Here is a 19,946-nt window from a genome sequence, read left to right on the forward strand (position 1 = left end):
ACATATGCTTAGTAATCAAACTCGTGGGTAGCCCAGGTTTGGTGTTGCAATGTTGTCGTCAACCTTTGCCGTAATCTGCCGGGTTCTCCTGTTCGTCGTATGATCCCTCGAGTTCAGGTGGGGCTGGGTGTGTTTCGACCAGGGGAGACTGGGAAGGAACTGGGCGGGGTGAGACGGAGGTCTCGGAGTCACCGTGACCAGTTAAGTGTAAATATTGAGCAGGAAAATTGGGAGGAACCAGGGCAGAGAAAGCAGCAGCGTAGGATGACGATGCCATTTTCAACAAGAGCCTGTTAAATTCAGATGACACAGACACTCAGTCAGCAGAGAGATGCATTGCACATGTAATATAATCCCAAATAAAAATGGTTGCGTAGCTAGAAATGTCAATTCATAGAGTAAAGGACAGAAAGTATTTTTGTTCGGTGATGCGTCGTCGTTTTGAGTTGCTACGATATTTTTTCATGAGCGTATTTTACAATGTTGTAACTTGTCTGTGTTGCTAGTTGGGTTGTTATGACATTTCGGAGGGGCCATGCAGTGAATGCTCATGTTTATTTATAGACAGACAAATAGCAATTCACATTTCTAACTGAAAATAAACTGATTCCACTACTACATGCAAAGGACATTTTTATGAATACATTCAAACACAACACCTTTGTGTATAATTGATCTGCTACATCGAACGGGCACTTGCTCGTGACATTTCATTCCATGTGGTAGCTACTATCAAAAGAAACAAGGTACTATTGGAAGAAAAATTAGTTTATTTATTTATTTATTTTAAGTCCCCTGTTAATAAATAATATTGTCACTCAAACTTTTACATACTATATGTTTTCTCCTACAACACAATGAAATTGGTTCTTGAAAATTCTGGTTAATTTCTTTGAGAATGAAGCATTTGAAGGGCCTCCAAGATACTATTCAGTTCTTTTGGAATAGTCAGCTATACAGAGGAAATGTTCTTACCTGCTGGTTTTATTCTATACTATGATATCCGTAGCAAAGAAAATGAAAGTGCAGCCTCTAAACTTGTACTAAACTACTACTCTGTCCCACCGTCTGGTGGGCCTGCCAACACTCAGTCCAAGAATAGCTGACCACTTGACGTGTATGTTGTGTTCCCAGTATGGCTGCTGCTACAAATTGGAGTACTACTTGTGAGTCGACTATAGTACTGGACACAGGATTGGATAGATCTGAACATGTTCAAACAGGATCAAGCAATAGGACAATTGTGCAAAAGTATACGGAAAAAAGAAACCTGTTCTTAAAAAGATTTGTTTGAGATTAGAGAATTATAAAACAAAAATGACACTCCAGTATTTTTCATGTGTGTAGCACTCAACTCCAATAACAAGTAATAGCATCCACTAGATGTCCCTAGTGGTCTCAAAACCAGATTTACGAGGTACTAGAGCAGGGGTGTCAGACTCTGGTTGCTTCGCGGGCCGCGTTAACGTCAACTCGATTTCATGTGAGCCGGACTATTTTAGATGTAATGTTTAGATTTTTTTTATACATGGATTAAAAGAACTGGATTAAAAGCCCTGAATATTCAGTTTTTATAGATCTAAAACAATGTTTATTTTAGCTTTTTATATATATATTTTGATTTTACAAAATGATTTTTGAACTAAAAAGAGAAAAAAATGGATTAAAAAATTACAATGATTGATTTAAAAGGGGGAAAATCAGGAAATTTAATATACATCTATACTCTTCATTTTAATTTGATCCTAAAACAGAAAGTCGGCACTCATGATTTACTTTCCCGGGCCACACAAAATGATGCGGCGGGCCAGATTTGGCCCCCGGGCCACCACTTTGACACGTGTACTAGAGCATCAATGAACCTTCTTTCTTTTTCCATTTTAACCCTTTCATGAAGCAGTTTTTTAACCTTAAATGTTTTATTACATCCCACAGCAAAGTGTAATAACCTGAACAAAAGAAGAATATAGACATAAATTCAAGTTTGCTCTGTGTGAATTTTGCTTTGTCAAACTCAACAGTAAATCTTAGTTTTTTTTTATACTCTGTCAACTTTTGTTTGATTTTTACAATTTCATAGAGGTCATATTTAAACAAACTCGTATTTGATCGGTTGCATATTCATTAGAATTTACAGCGATACCGTGTTGCAATCTTTTGGACAATTACAATAAAGTTGCACGAGTCTGATTTAGAGAAGGTCAGAGGAACTCTAGTTAGTCCACTTGAACAAAAAAACATGATATACTTGATATACTCAACCTCAGATGCAAAACAGCTGTTTGCAACATGAAACTTTATTTTAGTAGAATGAATGCACAATTTCATACTCACATGTACATATAGCATAAGGGGACGGCTACTAAGCCTGGTTGGGTTCAGAGACCTGCTAATAAAGGGTGGCAGAATAGTGGTCTTAAATATATCTTTAGAAAAAGAAAAAAAGAGGCTTGAATATTAGCAAGTCATATGCCGAATGTAATGGTTCTACGTAACACATTAATTCCTGCACTGACTGATGAGCACAAGCTACAGTAGATTGCTACAAAGTCTTCAAGTTTAGGAATATAATACAGTATAGGTAAATTTTGCTTTAGAGCTAAATTCAAAGCGTTTCTAAGAAAAATACATTTTGATTCCCAGTGCACAGACATTTGGTCTTTTCAGAAAACTGTATCGCTGTGTACTACATTGTAACTTGAAATCCACAGGGTGCTACAGTTTGTACCAGAGTAGGAAATAGTATGAACGAACATACAGTATCAAACCAGAAATACATTCAAATGATTCCCAACAGCATACATGGTAACTAATAAATCAAAAAGATATATAGTATGCTTGGTTTTGTTTACATCAAACCAATATCAATGTCATCCTATACTCACATTTTCTGAGGTTTACGTTGCAGAATGTTTGTAGCTTTCACTTTGATTAACAACTAAGAAATACGCGTAATTGAGTATAATCTGTATTTTCTTTTTTCAGACAACATCAAGAGGTGATTTGTTGAAATGCTAAAGTCATTGCATATACAAATCAGCAGTGATCAACTTTTGATGAAGACATTTAGTGTGAGGCCCGCTCACTCAGTCACTCCGAACAAAAGCAGCCCTATTCTCTTCGTACCTTCTGCCTCTTTTAAAACGTAGGGGAGGGGGCTTGTTAGTTCAAATTTAATAAGGAAAAACTGTTGTTAGTAAAGGAATAAAACATCCCCTTAAAACCTCTTGGCACAATTCAATCTATTTACACATTCAGGCTCACGATAGCCGTCATGTCTCGTGGTGACAAATCAAAGAGAATTTAAGGCTTAAGATGTCCATAAAGTGCTCCGTATGACAGCCACATCCGATTTTAACCTATGAAAAGGAACAAAATTCTTTATCAATCAGTTCAGGTGCTACTGGAATGCAGTTGATCTCACATCAAAGCATCCCATCAACTGTAGAAATCAAAATCAAGAACATGTTATTGTTGGGAAGAAAATCCCCAAATTTTAGTGACATCATGAACTGTTTTGAACTGCACAATTCAATTCAAGCAGTAGATGCTTAATATGAGCAATAGAGGCCGTGAGAAAGCACTTTAAAGTCAGCTAACCAACATTTAGTTTTGTTCCAATAAAAAACATGGAGGCACTCCCATCTGCTACTCTGGTAAACTTCAGTTCGTGGCCCATTTCATGTATCGTATATAACCAAATAGGAATGGCTATAAAATAAATAAGAGATGAAGATTGAGGGATTTTTTTTCCAATAGTTCACAGACACATTCACTGGCATGTAAGTATAACACGCATGGTAAATGAGCAATATATTATCTCTTCAATAAAACTTTTTTTTATATCTCAGAAGATACAAAATAGTGATTTAATCTCGTAAAAAAGTATACCTTGGGAGACTTCTCGGTCATGATTGAGGACATTGTGAATTAGTATGGAGGTACTATTAAGTAGGCGGCCCGGTGAAGCGAGTGGTTAGCGCGTCGGCCTCACAACTCTGGGGTCCTGGGTTCAAATCCAGGTCATGTCCATCTGTGTGGAGCTTGCATGTTCTCCCCGGGCCTGAGTGGGTTTCCTCCGGGTACTCCGGTTTCCTCCCACATTCCAAAAACATGCATGGTAGGCTGATTGGATACTCTAAATTGCCCCTAGGTATGGGTGTGAGTGTGCATGGTTGTCCGTCTTCTTGTGCCCTGCGATCGGCTGGCCACCGATTCAGGGTGTCCCCCGCCTCTGGCCAGGAGAGAGCTGGGATTGACTCCAGCACCCCCTGCGACCCTAATGAGGATAAAGCGGTTCAGAAAATGAGATGAGATGAGATGAGATACTATTAAGTAGCAGGGCAGGACTATATTCTTGTTAAATGTGGACTGAACAAAGCTTTTCACATTGTACAGCTACATTCTGTCATTAGTTGGTCGTTTTTTCTGCTGAGGTTGCCATGCTTTGTTTCCCCCTTTTAAGCCATGTTGTACACTAAAGTGGTCATTTCTGAGGCTCACTGCTTGGGATTTTGCATTTTCAGTGTGTCGGTCTGCTTCAAACAAGGGTGCCTGGGTCTTTGTTGGGTTCCTTCGATGCTCCTTCCTGCGCCTGGGTTTGAGAGGTCTCCTGATAGAGAGAGAGCTCCATTGACCTGTCGGAGAAGCAACACGCATCAAAACTCTACAAAGAGAATGAAAGATGTACAGTGGGGCAAATAAGTATTTAGTCAACCATCAATTGTACAAGTTATCCTATTTGGAAATAAATTCTTTAAAAATCAAACCATGTGATTTTCAGGTTTTTTTTTCCACATTCTGTCTCTCATGGTTGAGGTTTACCCATGTTGACAATTACAGGCCTCTCTAATATTTTCAAGTAGGAGAACTTGCACAATTGGTAGTTGACTAAATACTTATTTGCCCCACTGTATTTGTTTGCTCAATACGGGTGGTTTGTTTTGCAATGGAGTGTCTCCGAGTGAATGTTAAATGAGATAACAAATACAAAAATAATGTAATGCAGGAGGCAAAAGCAATCAATGAACACGATTGATCAACATTCAAATTTGACAATGTCACATGTTGTATAAAACACTAGGACAAAGTAGTTTTTTAGCAAATTTACCAGTCCTGAAGCCAGATTTAAAAATAAATTTTAAAAAAAGTGAGCAAAGAGAATGCTTAAACTAGTTGGGGGTTTTTTTTGAAAGATTTTTTTTAATATCGTTTGTTCGTAGATGATGAGAAAGTAATGCAATTAGACGTTTATCCGCAGCCTCGTCGTGGAAAGATAGCAATACTGACTGACCTGCCGTGCAGAGGATGCCCATGGAAGCTGGCTGACGTGGGCATTTGAGGTCTGTGGAGGTTGCTTGCTTCACCTTGAACAGACTGGGCCTGGCATGCCAGAGGGTGGGGATGCGACAGACGTGAAACCCCTGCTTCGTGGCTTTTGGGAGGGTATCCGAGGGCGTTCCGAAAGTACCAGTCCCTCAGTCCCTCCAGAGCCAGGGCTTTGTGGAGACTGCGTGTTGAGTCCTCAGGGGTCGGAAGGGAGAATTGCGGAGGTCTTCGAGCGAAAGCGGGGCCAGAGAGTTCGCTTTGGTAGGGGAGCAGGTTGGGAATGGAAGATGTAGTGCTTCCTGAGGCGGGAAGGTGGGACTCGTACGCGGAAAGTAAGACGTTATCCTGGGGGTGTTGCTGCAATGGGATGAAGGGTCCACAAGATTTGGTTCTAGTGACTTTGACTCTGCGCATGTCGGCTTGAGAACCTCGGCCGACCATGGGGCTGTAAGGGGGAACGGCGCTCGGGAGGTGCACCTGGGAATGCGAGAAACCATTAGGGTGAGAGGCCACTCCTCCGCTAGCTGAGCTGTGAGAGGCTAAATCCTGCCAGATCCTGCCTGTGGATTGGAAGAGGTTGTGCTGCACTTGCATCCTTTGCTGTTTCCCCCAGATGTAGTCCATCAAAAGCTCGTTGTAGCCCACCCCAGCCCCTCTGCCCCCCATGGACAAGCGCATTTTGGCCTGTTCCCCAGATTCGTTCAAGTGTTTCTCAGGGCTACTCAGGTGGATGTGTCGTAGTTTCCCGTCCGTTAGCGTTTCTGAGCTCTTGTAGGGCCCCCCTTTGGGGTGCATGCCATTTCTGGGAGCCGGATCGTCGGGAAGGCTGGAGCGATCCAGCAGCGCCTCCGAGCTGTTACTGCGTCTGGCTCTAGTGTTGTAAAGGCAGCTTCTACGGTCCGAGCCCTCCTGGGCCAGCGGTATCATGTAGGGAACGTCTAGACTCCCCGACCACTGCTTCAATCCGTTGATCCCTGACACATCAGACCTAAAATATTGACGCAGAATTTAAAAAAAAAACAATGTGGAGTGTTTTGGCCCCTAAAAAGGGAATTTGTTCACCAGCACCTGAAGATAGCCTGTGTACGGCCTGGTATTCAACCTCTTGAGAAAAGGCTGAATACACAAACACATTTAGTAGAAATCACTATGAGGAGGGAGTCCTACAGCTAAGATTATTACATTTACATTTGTTAATCTGCATTTACATCTGAATGCAACTTCTAAATGTAAATGCTTATCATTTGACCCTGGCTTGTTACATTTATGAGCACTTGGCTGCAGCCTTCCTTAAAGACTAAAAAGGGCTTAAGCCCCAGCTGGTGGTTAAGTCCTACCAAATGAATATGAAAGGAAACATTACCTCACATGAACACTGATTGGTGCAGTTCGGGCCAGAAGTGGTGTAGCCGGAACACTTCTGCCTTCAATATGAGACGCACTTCTTGGTAAAGAGTGAGTTGGACTGTGAAAGGTAAAATAAAAATAGGCGTTCTAAAGTGAAGAACGGATTAAAAATACAACACGGTTATGCAAAGGTACCTGACAGAACTTGTGACAGAATTGCGACGTGTTCTCATTTCATAGTAAACTTCTACCGGGGAGAGTTTTCTGCTGATTCTCTGGTCAGGGCTGCCTACAGTAAGACGAGAATGGGACTGAGAACGTTGATCTGCGGCTACGCTGGGAGACGATTCTAGGCAGGGAAACAAGAAATAATGTTATCAGGTAAAAATATATATATATTTTGTCATTAAACCTTTAACCTGATATGTTTAAATTCATGAAAATACATATAACGTATTTTGCGGACTATAAGTCGCACTTTTTTTTTTTGAGTTTGTCTGGGCCTGTGACTAATAATCAAGTGTGACTTATGTATGTTTTTTTCCTCTGACCACAACACCCTGATTATTTAAAAATTATTATTTTAGGCTATAGATATCTGGAAAACCTGTTGTGTTAACAGATACCTATTTAGCCCGTTTTTCTCTATGTCCATATTGTTACTTTAACGTAGGATTTTTCTTGGTTTCTGATCAAATAAATGCCCCCCAAAAAAGTGTGACTTATTTTTTTTCCTTTTCATTGTGCCTTATTTAGCTGGTGCGACTTATATTCTGGAAAATACGTTAATAATATAACAATTACGAAATTACCATTGTCGTGTGATGTTGAATCTGACATGGAGCTCGTGCTCTCTGACGTGACACCGTCCTCTGGGGGGAAAAAAGTTTTAAACTCTTTTAAACCCTTCATGCAAGGATGAATTGAACTTTAAAAAGATTGTAAACAACTCCTGTACAGTATTCCCTCAATTATCGTTAAATATTAAAATTTGTATTTTTTTTCCAAGTTCATAAAAATTTGAAAATCCACACTGAAGCTCACAAGCGGAAGCCACTCCCGTCTTCCGCTTGCTACTGAGACTCAGCACTGAAAAAATAAAAAAAATTAAAAACGGTAGTTATGATAGGTGTGATCCTACTTCACGATTTTTCGATTATCGCGGCCATGTCTAGTCTACATTTACCGCGATATTCGAGGGATTACTGTATGTTGCTATCAAACATCAAGGGGAGTGGATGTTGACCCATATCACGTTACATTTATATTTATATTCGAGGGAGTACTGTAAACGACTTGAGAGTTGCTCAACGAATTTAAGCAAGGAAATCACACATTTCCTAGACTTTAATGACTTTCAATTTCTAGACTTTAGGTAGCGGTGTCACTACCTGTGTGGCAGCCTCGATGAACTGTCCTCTTGTTGTTTGGGAAGTTTCTTTCTGAATCGGTGTGTCTGCACAGGGTTCCAGTAAAGATTGCTTTCATCTGCTTTCTTTGGGCAACTTCATCCTGTCACCAAACATATGTTAGACCAGTCTAAATTAGTGGTCTCCAAACTATTCCACAAAGGGCCGCAGTGGGTGCGGGTTTTCATTCCAACCAAGAAAGAGGACACCTTTTTTTTCACCAATCTGGTGTCCTTTAAGTGCAATCAGGTGCTTCTTGTTTTCTGCAGAAATTTAATTGGTCAAAATGTCTGTGCTGGATCGGTTGGAACAAAAACCTGCACCCACAGCGGCCCTCGAGGACCGGTTTGGAGACCCCTGGTCTAAATGTCAACATTGCTACCACACAATGAATATTTCGAGGGGGTTACTTACTTCTGTCCTGCAGCCGGGAGGCATGCCAACTTTGCGCTGCACTGCTGGGGGTTTCTCACCCGTCTCTAGGGGGAAAGCTTGAGGCAATTTCCCAGTCAGTTCCTGCAGAGAAAATCAATTAGCTGAAATCCCCCTCACAGGCCTAGAAGGTCCCAAGATTTTATAAAAGGACAGCACTTAAGAGATTACTTTAAGTTGCTATAAAACTATCCTTTAAATGCTCTGAACAGTTATGGCAGAACTAATGCTTTAGCTATAAATTACATATATGACACCAACCGTGAACAGTGCAGAATCTTCTAATTAGCAATACCAGCAACACGACAGAATCTAAAATTAGTGAACTCACAAAAAAGCACATGGATGTGTCAAATAGCCGTAAATACACACAACTTCCGTCTCTGAACCTCAATCATCTTAAAGCCTGGCTGTTAGACGAACAAAATTGTGATCACGACACGGTCTAAAATTGTGCTACGTGTGTGTGTGTGTGTGTGTACCTACACAAGGGACTAAAGATGGAAATTAGCTGGCAGCTACAATCTTACATATATATATATATATATATATATATATATATATATATATATATATATATATATATATATATATATATATATATATGTTCATTAACATGAATATAAATATGTTCATTAATATGTGCTGTCCATTATCAAATAAATCAATCAATCAACAACAACAATAGGCTGGACAGCTGTTAGCATTATATACTGTATGTGATGACAGCTATCAGAGGAAAATTGGTATCTGCGCTTAACAAGACAAACACGGTTGTCACTACACATTAGCTCAGTGCACATTTACATAATTCAAGATTGTTTGTTTTTAACGACGGCATGTTAAGGGGGAACAGGACAACATAACCACACTCTTTTTATTGTTTTTCATACTGTTAGGTTCTGGAAATCCTTTACTGGGGGCACACATTTTTGCACATATATCCTAAAGTGACAAACAAGAGTGGATTAAAAATATCATATATACTAATAAGTGTGAGTAAAATATCCTTTTTATCTTTTGAAGGTGTCAATATTTTTACAACTGACTACATTTTACCTGTTCAGGGCACTTTTTCTGTAACCATCTACCTCATATTTTAAGTTGAAAAACAGTGAACAAAAATGATCATACATATAATACGATTGTAGTTGCAGAGCAATGAGTGGTTCAGATCTGGACATGGCAGGAGTACTCACTGCTTCTTGAAAACAAACAAGTTTGAGCTCCTCTATGCGGGTGTTAAGGAGAGCCTCCAGGGCCTGCTTCCTCTCTTGCAGGACTGCAACCCGCTCTGCCTGCAGCTTGCTGTCGTGGCACACTTGAACATCTACGCAACACATGACGCACAGGCAAGTGAGAATGTTGCAATTAGAAGTGACTTCTTTTTCTTTGTTTAAATCCCAAACAAGGTACTGCGTCGGGCTGAAGTGTTGATTTACGCCCTTTCACAAAAGGTGTATATTAGAGGTGTCTGCTCCCAGTCACAGACATGCATACACACTCGGTGGTGATAAGATTATCTGACAGCTGTGGTGTCAGAGTGTGAACAAAAGGTTTCACACATGCAGATGGAGTTCCACTTGGTCATCATTCCGCAGACACAAACACTTTTGTTTTCATTCAGTTGGACGGGTGGGGAAAAACATGGTGAAAATTCCTCCAGGCCATTGTAGGCTTGTCAAGACACGAAGGTGTGAGTATTTACGACAGAGTCTGGGGGACTCTTTCCAAGTCATTACTCACCTGGAGCTCCCACCAAACCCATGGATGTAATCAGATGGCCTTTGACCTCCATGTGATTTAATTGTGGGTCTTGACAATTCACGCTCCCAGCCACACCTTCAGCTAATGAAAAGAAAACTGGCTTTTAATTGTAAAAGCAGCTGAAGTCCAGATGTGCACTTTTTTTCGCCCACTGACCTTGTTGAGTCAGCCATGTGCTTTCTTGAGGTGTTAGGTCAGTGATCAGTAGGGGAGTGACTTTTGGTGTCCCCTCGTTCAGATGTAGCGTCAGGAGATTGCAATTTGGCTTTGGAGCTAAAGAATCCTTCACAAGAGAAAAAATATCATCAACTTTTTGCACCAGTGAATCGTAATATAACGAACAAATTTAAATGAACTTGGATTACGATGCAGACACACTCCAAAATAAGTTTAATCTAACCTTACACTAAACTTAATTCTAATTTTGTTGTACATTTTTATACCTTTTGTTCTTCAGGCCGGGTTGGCTGTTTGTCCCGCCTCCACCCTGACTTTAACTATCGATGGGCTGTTTGCTTTTGTATTCCCTTCAAAATATTCCGAAAATGATCCACACAAATGTCCTCACAATAGGATAACGCACGACCACTTGCCAACGAGAAATAATATATACACCGAGTTCTAGCGATCGCTACGCCATTTGCGCTGTGACGGAAAAAAAACCCTGAAAAAAATGCAACTCTGCCCAGTGCTCGTAGATATCTGTTATACATGAAAGAGATGCGGCAAAAAAGACAGTGCGCTACAATGATAAACAGCCTCTCATGTCTTGGCCACCTGGCTTTCTCGTATCTCAAAATTTGTCTCGAGTCGAGAGATAATTATTTGCTCGAAATTTTACTCGTATCTCGAAATGCTCGTATGTCGGGGTGCTTGTATGTCGAGGTACCACTGTTCTAATTTGTCGCACAATACAAACATATATTGATGAGAATCTAACCCAGTTAACCTTTTTAACTCCTTTAGATCCAGACTACTGAGGGACTGTGCGGATCAGCTGGGAAGAGTGATTCTGCATATTTTCATCCTTAGCCTCAGTCTGCAGAAAGTCCCAACCTTGTTGGGCTTCCAGTGTGTGGTTCCAGTTTTATCTAGGTCTACATTGTCATTTCATGTGTCTGTGCTTGCTACTGCTACAAACTGAATTTCCCGAATACGGGACGAATAAAGGTTAATCTAACCTAACCTAAATTAAAATATCACACACCCTTCACAAAAAAAGTTCGAGATTTGAATACTAATGAATCGTGCTGGCTTGTTCAAAATTTATTTTAAAAAGGGACCACGCGCCTCTGTTATATGCTAAAGCAAAAATATTTTTTAAGTTTTAAAAGTTTTTTTTTAGCCTCAAGGAAAACTGTGAAGAGTCTAAAATTACCTCGTGAATTAATTAACAACCTATTAATTTGCAAAGCGGAGGTGAAACAGGAGAAGTAATATTAATAATGCATTCCGACAAATCCCATTGTGTGTGCAAAAATAGTAAATGCCTGAAGTGTTCAAAGAATTGAGGGTGTATGCTACCATTACAGATTACCAAATGCATGGATGTTTAGGTCACATAAAGCTTCCTTTAAAAAAAAAGAAATAAAATGACATTTTCATTGAAAATGTGCTTAACAAGAGACAAACGATTGTCTGGAGTTCTCATTTCTTCACATAGCAGAGGCTTATTACCATCAAAGCCTCATCCAAAAATAGTCTGGGAGCTTTCTTACCCAAATCCTCTCGCTCGACAGTGCTCACAAATCATGACCACAAACAAGCACCTTGCTGTCTGTTGGCCAATCGACTAAATAATTACACGACTCTATTTAGCCCGCGGATCTGGATGGCTATCCTTCAAGCTGAACCGAAAACAACCTCCACAAAGCTTTCTTCTGCCAGTATCCCATTTTTAAAAGGAGAAACAACATTTGTCTGTCAAGCTCACTGGATGCAAAAGCAGCTTTTTGAGTGAAGCAAGAAGATGTAATGTTCTGTTTTTATGTCTTAAACAACAATGATTGAGGCAGGCTTTGTGTGGACAAATAGTTGAAATACTTCCTCTGAGTTTACACTGGCTTCTCTCCTGGTACTGAACTAGTAACTGTTGTGTGTTCTTGTCTTATACATGTGAAAAGCAACAACATACTAGACCTCTTATTGACAGACATGTTGCCTCACATGAAGTCAGATTTGAGCTATTCTTGCAGTATAGAACGGTAAAGAAAGTCTTTGATCGTGACTGCGGTGTGACACTATGTCAAGATGAGCTTCTGGGTGGTTGCCAAATGATGTTGTCGGGAAGTTGCTTTTTTCATGTTTTGTTGGGGTTTTTGTGGCTGGGTGTTTTTTTTCCTTGTGGTCCTGTCCACGTGATTGTATGAGTTTCACCTGCAGTGTTCTTTCTGGCTCTCCTTCCCTTGTGCAACACAGGTCACTAGGGTCACGGGGGGTGCTGGAGCCCATCCCAGCTGACTTCGGGCCAGAGGTGGTGGACACCCTGAATTGGTGGCCAGCCAATCGCAGGGCCCAAAGAGACAAACAACCATTCACGCTCACACTCAATTTATAGTGTCCAATCAGTCAACCATGCCTGTCTTTGGAATGTGAGAGTAAACCGTAGTACCCGCAGAAAACCCACGCAGGCCCGGGATTTGAACTCAGGTCCCCCACTGTGAGGCCGACGTGCTAACCACTCAGCCGCCTGGCCGCCTGCTTTATAATAATTGATCACAGAAACTTTACAATAATGAGGTTGGACAAATAAACACAACATGACGGAATAATATTTATATTTAACCTCCTAAGACCCAAACTCTTGCAAGGTATGCATTTTTAATTTCTCTGATATTTAGGCTAATTGGGACCTGATGAGTATAAAAACAAAGAAGGATCTTTTTACATGATGTAGTCCACATCATAAGTGGAGGCCAGTCCCTTGTAGTCCAAAATTTAACATGTAGTCTTGTGAAAACCAAAAATGTGAGTAAGGCTCAACCGCATCAGAAATAACAGCTTTTACACAAATTAAGCCCTGATTGCTGAGAAATCACCCGCATGGAAACAGCGTTTGTCCTTGGAGGACAAATGGTTGTAAAATAACTAATGTGCTGTAATGACCAGTGCACACTTAGCAAAAGGAGACTTTTTAATCACGTGTTTCATCAAAGAAGGAAAGGATTAGAAAAGAACCACTGAAATAAGAGACACAAATGTGCCCCGTCAAATTGTATTAAAAGTATCTCCCAGACTGCGGAAAAAGTACAGCTATCCTACAGAAAGCAACAACGGCTACCGTCCGACAAACACACCTGAAGATTAACAGTGGAAGTGCAGGACAAAATGTTCGAACATCTGGTCCGCAGATGTATGCCGAGATACAGGTATAACAACATGGGACTTCATCGCATTCCAATGGAACAGCCTGCAGGAGTGCTAGGAGGGGGGATCAGATAAACTGGGAGCCGCATCAAAGGGAGGATCGAGAAAGATATGAACACTGGAGATATGAATGTGAGGCGATTACCGAACACGTGTTTGGTTTTGCGTGGACTGGAGTGAGGGAATGGAGGTGCTATAGAGGGTTGTGTAGGGGGGAGGCTATGTTGGTTAAAACATGAGCTGTGCGACGCAAGTGAGCTTCCTCTGTGCAGCTCGCATCACACGAATGCAAATCAACAAGGAGTTTAACATTCAGGTCTGCAGAGCTAAGCACGGAGGCCTCCAAACATAGCTCTAAATCTGACAACTTTCACGATGCAAGACGCTCTACTTCAATATTTCATGTGAGCATCTCTATTTCTCCCTTGCCACAATCAAAGTATATTTTAAAAAGGAATCTGAATCGAAGATCGGGGGGAAGCTCTCATTGACAATTATGTGTGATACGCTACCTGTAATCAATTCAAATTGTGAATCCAGAAATACTGACTAGATTTTTGGTCCCCTTTTTTGACTGTGTCACCCCAGGGTTTAGAACAGTGTGAAGGAATGAGTTTGATGTGGAAGAATGTGGGCTTTGACCTCAACCCCGTCAAACTACCAAAGAGATTGTGAATCAGGGGCTCTTGTTCAACATCGGTGACATTTGACCTCTCTCAGTGTTTTTCTGGATGAATGAACAATACAAAATGAAGGAACATGAACAGCCTTCTGCTATTGTCAAAACTGTGTTTATCATCGGGACATCTCGTCCCTGCAAGACTGCAAACCATTGTACCGTATTTATTCCAATATAACCCGCACACGTGTATAACGCACTCCCATAATTTGTGACTAAAAATTGGTATAATTTTTTCTCAGCTCACACCAAGGATTGCTCGGGTACTAATAACTGGCAAATGCTGAACACGTATTTCCATGACAAAACATTTATTCACAACTGGAAACCTGGTTAAACAAACTACCAGAATGAATACAATTCTCAAATGGAATTAACAATATTAAATCCTTAAAGTCTAATTCATCGTCATAATATTTAAAATTCATCATCATCAGGCTCACCAAACAAGTGATTCCATTCTTTTTGAGTTCAAAGACGGGTTGCACGTCTCCCACTGTAACGGCTGCCGAGGGGGCTTTTTCACCGGCGGAGGGCCGTGTTTCAACAGGATTCGTGTATAACGTGCACCCAAACTTTGCTTCAGTTTTTTGGTACAAACTGTCGCACGTTATACCCCAATAACAGACAGTAATTGGAGCTGGACCCGCGTCACGTTTGTCAGTTAATTGTTACTCCTGCCAACAAAGAGACGTTAAAGCAGATGACGTGTAAAACAGCAGCTGAGACATCATCTCACACTCACTGTTCACAGGTGAGCCCAGACGAGTTCTCATGTTGACACAGCTGCTACTGTTGTGAACATACACATACTACTAAAACAGAGAAGGGTTAAACTCACAGCTAAAATGAGAGGAAACGCCTCCTTCTCATCCGACTGTTTCAGGCTGCAGATGTGACAAATGACGATAACGTCGCAACCGTGAACTCACATCCACCCCAACAGGCCTCCTTTATTTGATAAGCAGAAGACATGTGACTTCGGCCTGCACAGTCATGCCGGTCAGCAATTTAAATTAACAAGAAGCACCAGCCTACTAATGTGGTCTGGCGGGCATTAAAAGTATACAATGACAGCCTAATAGTCCAATTTAGAAATTGAACTTTTACATTTTCTGGAAGGTTAAGCTGAAACGTCGCTAAAATCTAAACATCATCGTGTTTAACAACATCAGTGTACCTTGCTGAACTCTTTAAGCCCGCATCAAAGCATTCAATAAAAGGGAATCCGAGAGGATTTCCCCAAGAGCAGCAGATGGGTTTTTTTTCTCTTTTCATCATGAATACAAGCCAGGTGTAGAAGGTGGAAAATCTCCATTTATACTCGAATTAACATCTACCAAGACCTATCTTAGTCAGAGCAGTTCCAGACAATAGTGCAAAAATCCCTGAGGCCACTCAAAAACTGTTGGAGAATCGTCAGTATGAGTCTTACAACCAACTGAATCAACCATCAAAATACCCTTGCAAATGATCAGGACAGCTATAAAAATAAAATCCTGCAATGTCAAGATCCATGAGGATCTCCAAGGAGTCCTCAGCCATCCCAGAAACAGACTGCAGCCTTTAGGGAAACAATGAAAATTGCTCAGGGCAACTATAGAAAGACTAAAAACTGGTTTCTTTCCCCAGGACATCGAGTATTTCATCTCTCAAAGCGCATTCGTTTTGGAGAAGAATGTTCTTCAAGTCTATGTACAGGATACTGGGCACTCCAGCACATACCAACTTTTGAACATTTCATTGTTTTATTGAGCAATCTATCAGCATAAACAAGAACGCTTGGCATTGAATGAGCAATCCTTATGCAGGCTCCATCTCATCTTTGGCTTTGTCACTCACCTTTTTTTACCCCCCCAAAATCTTGATATCCACCTAGATTCTGCTAAGCCAAGGTGCTCGGGTAATAAAGAAAGGAATGTGGCTCAAACTTTGGAGAGGATTATTCTGACACATTTTTCAAGTGCTCTATAACACCTAGAAAAATCCCTGTGTATAGTTTAGGTTTCTGTTTTAATGTGTCTGTAGTTCAGAGTGGCATCTAAGTTTCTTTTTCACGCCACTTTGTCTAAAAAAATAGTTAACAACTACACCCTGTGCATTTGTATAGGCTCTCAAGCTGCATGCAGCTCTCTGCCTCTTATCATATTTTGTATATACTGTGGCTCACAGCCTCATTTCATGTTTCTCTTATTTTGATTCTATCTTAAAACAATCTAACTCATCAGGGCCCATTAAAAAACAAGTAATAATTAAGGGGAAGAAAGTGTTATGGTGAATAATATGCTTTTAATTGTGTGTTTTTATGTGTCTGTGTCTGCCTGTTTTGGGCCATGATGCGGCTCTTTGACTATTTCAATTTTTTGCTTTTTTTATCTAAATTGTCCACCCCCTCATATATGGGTACAACCATAAGCAGTTTTGATCTAATTCACGAAGAAATATGGGTGATGACTTCACCATTGGAAATGTGCTCAGAGACTAGGAGACCCTGCTCAGAGACTGAGAACCCATATTCCCAAGGCTTATTATCTTATTTTTGGAATCAATGCTTGCAACAAAAAAGTGTCTGACTACTACATCCAGAAACAGATGCTAAAATGTTTTTTAGCCAGGCGTAAAGTCACCCTGACTGAACCTGTGTTATGAAAATGTAACGTGATCTGGGTCAACATCCACTCACCTTGATGTTTGATAGCAACAAACAGTAATCCCTCGAATATTGCGGTAAATGTAGACTAGACATGGCCGCGATAATTGAAAAATCACAAAGTTTATTGTAACTTTTTTTTGTTCAGTGCTGAGTCCTAGTAGTTTCAGCATGGGTTTTCACATTTTTATCTTTCTCTCATTCTCTGAACCACCTTATCCTCACTAGGGTCGCCAGAGGGGTGCTGGAGCCAATCCCAGCTCTCTCCGTGCCAGAGGCAGGAATTGGTGGCCAGCCAATCGCAGGGCACAAGGAGACAAACAACCATCCTCATACCTGGGGGCAATTTAGAGTGTCCAATCAGCCTACCATGCATGTCTTCGGAATGTGGGAGGAAATTAGAGTACCCGGAGAAAACACACGCAGGAAAACATGCAAACTCCACACAGGTGGACAGACCTGGATTTGAACCCAGGTCCCCCATTGTGAGGCCAACACACTCATCCAGCGGGCCGCCTGGGTTTTCATATTTTTATGAACTTCAAAAAAATAAATAAATCTTTTTTTCCCCTTCAGTACTGAGTCCTAGTAGCAAGAGTAGCTTCTGCTTACGAGTTTCAGCGTGGATTTTCACATTTTTATGAAGTTTAAATTTTAAAAAACTTTTTTTCCTTCAGTGCGGAGTCCTAGTAGCAAGAGTGGCTTCTGCTTACAAGTTTCAGTGTGGGGTTTCACATTTTTATGAACTTAAAAAAAAAAACATTGCCGGTAAAAAAATCGCAAAGAAGTGAATTTGCGATAAGTGAGGTTGTGATGATCGAGGGAAGACTGTACTAAGTGTTGTAAGCACATGGGTGGACATGAGACCAGGGGTGGGCAAACTGGTCCTCGAGGGCCGCTGTGGGTGCAAGTTTTTGTTGTCACCGATCCAGCAGAGACACTTTAACCAATGAGATTTCTGCAGAAAACAAGAAAAACCTGACTGCAACCCACTGATTGCATTCATAAGACACCAGATTGGTGAAAAGGTGTCCTCTTTATGGGTTGGAATGAAAACCTCCACCCACTGCGGCCCTTTGTGGTATAGTTTGCCCACCCCTGCACTAGACACAAACATGGCAGCATGTGTTAAAGACATCAAGATGAAAAACACTAAATCAAACAAACTAGTAAGTCTCTTTGGGAAAGGTGTGTCGGCCCATTAGATAAATTCAACAACAAAGCTGATTATGCGGCCCGGTGACGCGAGTGGTTAGCGCGTTGGCCTCACAGCTCTGGGGTCCTGGGTTCAAATCCAGATTGGTCCATCAGTGTGGAGTTTGCATGTTCTCCCCGGGCCTGCGTGGGTTTCCTCTGGGTCATCCGGTTTCCTCCCACATTCCAAAAACATACATGGTAGGCTGTTTGAACACTTTAAATTGCCCCTAGATATCATTTTGCGTGTGCATGGTTGTCCGTCTCCATGTGCCCTGCGATCGGCTGGCCACCGATTCAGGGTGTCCCCCGCCTCTGGCCCAGAGTCAGCTGGGATAGACTCCAGCACCCCGTGTGACCCTAATGGGGATAAAGCGGTTCAGAAAATAAGATGAGAGATGAGAAGATGATTACTTTCGAGGGGGCTGTTTTGCAAACACAGCAAAAGGGACACCACCAGAGAATCCCCTGCAGGCATTGGCTGACCCTCACATTTTTTTTTCCAAAACCTGACAGACATCCCTTGTTGAGGAATCTGTTAATGATAGGCCTCCAACCTGCTGCATGGGAAAACATTATTTATAGAAGGCAGGCATGAACATCTATGGAGTCCATTGGCAGAAACGTCTGTATTTCGCGTCATAACAATTCGGCGTGACGCGTCTATTTCTCGTGTGATGCCGCACGCTTTAATTCGTGACATGTGTTGCTGCAAAGACAGTCATAGTGACCATGTGTTAGCAAGGTATGACATTAGCCAAACGTTCATTTTATTGTAATGTGCATCACGTTGCTGCTAAAGTGGTGTATCGGGCGAGTGAGACAAGCATCTGCATAGCCGCAGAACACTATCATTCACGCTATTAAAAAAAACGTTGTATATTATATACTTCCCCTCTGGATATTGCAGATAACACCATTAATTTTAATCTCAAACACGGTGGTGAGATAAGTGTTCCACTTAGGAGAAGAAGCCCTTCTTACCGGAGAGCATGACCGATGTCCTCAGAGGTCTCAGTGGTCCTCAAGCCGGAAACAAGAACCGTTTTGCTAGGTGACACGAAAGCCTCTTTCCTCCACGGTGCGACGGACCTTTTACGAAAACGGAACACGTGGCCTAATAACCCCTTCGTTCATGGCAGCCCGAATTTGAAATGACGCGAGCAGTTGACGAGCGGACGGAATCGAACGCGGAGCGGTTCGCATCCCAGCTGAGCCGAATTGACTGGAGCTACCTCGGGAAAGCAGAGCGCTAAGCCCCGCCCACATGCAGCGCCCACCCCGACACAGAAGAGAAATCTGACACTTTTACCCATAATAAAAATATATATATATATCCATAGGTATATACTATTATTATATATTATATACCTATATATATACTTTTTTGTTATGAATATTTACTAGTATATATATAAATACATAATAAAAAAGTATATACATAAGTATATACTATTATTATATATTATATACCTATATATATATATATATATACTTTTTTGGTTATGAATATTTACTAGTATATATATATGTACTAGTAAATATTCATAACCAAAAAAGTATATATATATATATATAGGTATATAATAATAGTATATACCTATGTATATACTTTTTTTATTATGTATAAATTTATATACTCATAACTATATATATACACATATATATGTATATATATAGTTACGAGTATATATATACATTTATACATGATAAAAAAGTATATACATAGGTATATACTATTATATATATATATATATATATATATATATATATA

The 19,946-nt window shown here is 40.8% G+C and overlaps 2 protein-coding genes and 1 long non-coding RNA gene across 4 annotated transcripts in view; 1 reads left to right on the forward strand and 2 right to left on the reverse strand.

The window, feature by feature from the left end:
- Positions 1–1,133, reverse strand: part of LOC144075147 (SRSF protein kinase 3-like) — a 7,197-nt gene extending 6,064 nt beyond the window's left edge. Inside the window, 2 exon segments of the mRNA XM_077601927.1 lie at positions 64–290; positions 976–1,133. Of these exon segments, the coding sequence (XP_077458053.1) occupies positions 64–277 (214 nt within the window). The 5' untranslated portion in view covers positions 278–290; positions 976–1,133.
- LOC144075149 (uncharacterized) overlaps positions 1–11,908 on the forward strand; it is a 13,695-nt gene extending 1,787 nt beyond the window's left edge. Inside the window, exons 2-4 of one of the 2 annotated variants that reach the window (XR_013300487.1) lie at positions 6,916–7,056; positions 9,668–9,868; positions 11,250–11,908. This is a non-coding gene — a long non-coding RNA (uncharacterized LOC144075149). Of the gene's footprint in view, positions 1–6,915; positions 7,057–9,195; positions 9,512–9,667; positions 9,869–11,249 lie in introns of those variants that run through there. The other variant, XR_013300488.1, reaches the window with a different exon arrangement.
- ccdc120b (coiled-coil domain containing 120b) lies at positions 2,278–19,419 on the reverse strand. Its single transcript, XM_077601925.1, has 11 exons — positions 19,157–19,419; positions 10,440–10,566; positions 10,263–10,364; positions 9,716–9,846; positions 8,499–8,600; positions 8,067–8,187; positions 7,488–7,547; positions 6,871–7,024; positions 6,692–6,793; positions 5,294–6,316; positions 2,278–4,637 (listed from the first exon to the last, which is right to left on the reverse strand). Exons 3-11 carry the CDS (start codon positions 10,312–10,314, stop codon positions 4,541–4,543), a joined length of 1,842 nt encoding a protein of 613 aa, XP_077458051.1. The 5' UTR covers positions 10,315–10,364; positions 10,440–10,566; positions 19,157–19,419; the 3' UTR covers positions 2,278–4,540.
- Positions 19,420–19,946: the final 527 nt, after the last annotated feature.

This window comes from Stigmatopora argus, chromosome 6 (assembly GCF_051989625.1).
Source record: "Stigmatopora argus isolate UIUO_Sarg chromosome 6, RoL_Sarg_1.0, whole genome shotgun sequence".
Classification (NCBI taxonomy): Eukaryota; Metazoa; Chordata; class Actinopteri; order Syngnathiformes; family Syngnathidae; genus Stigmatopora; species Stigmatopora argus.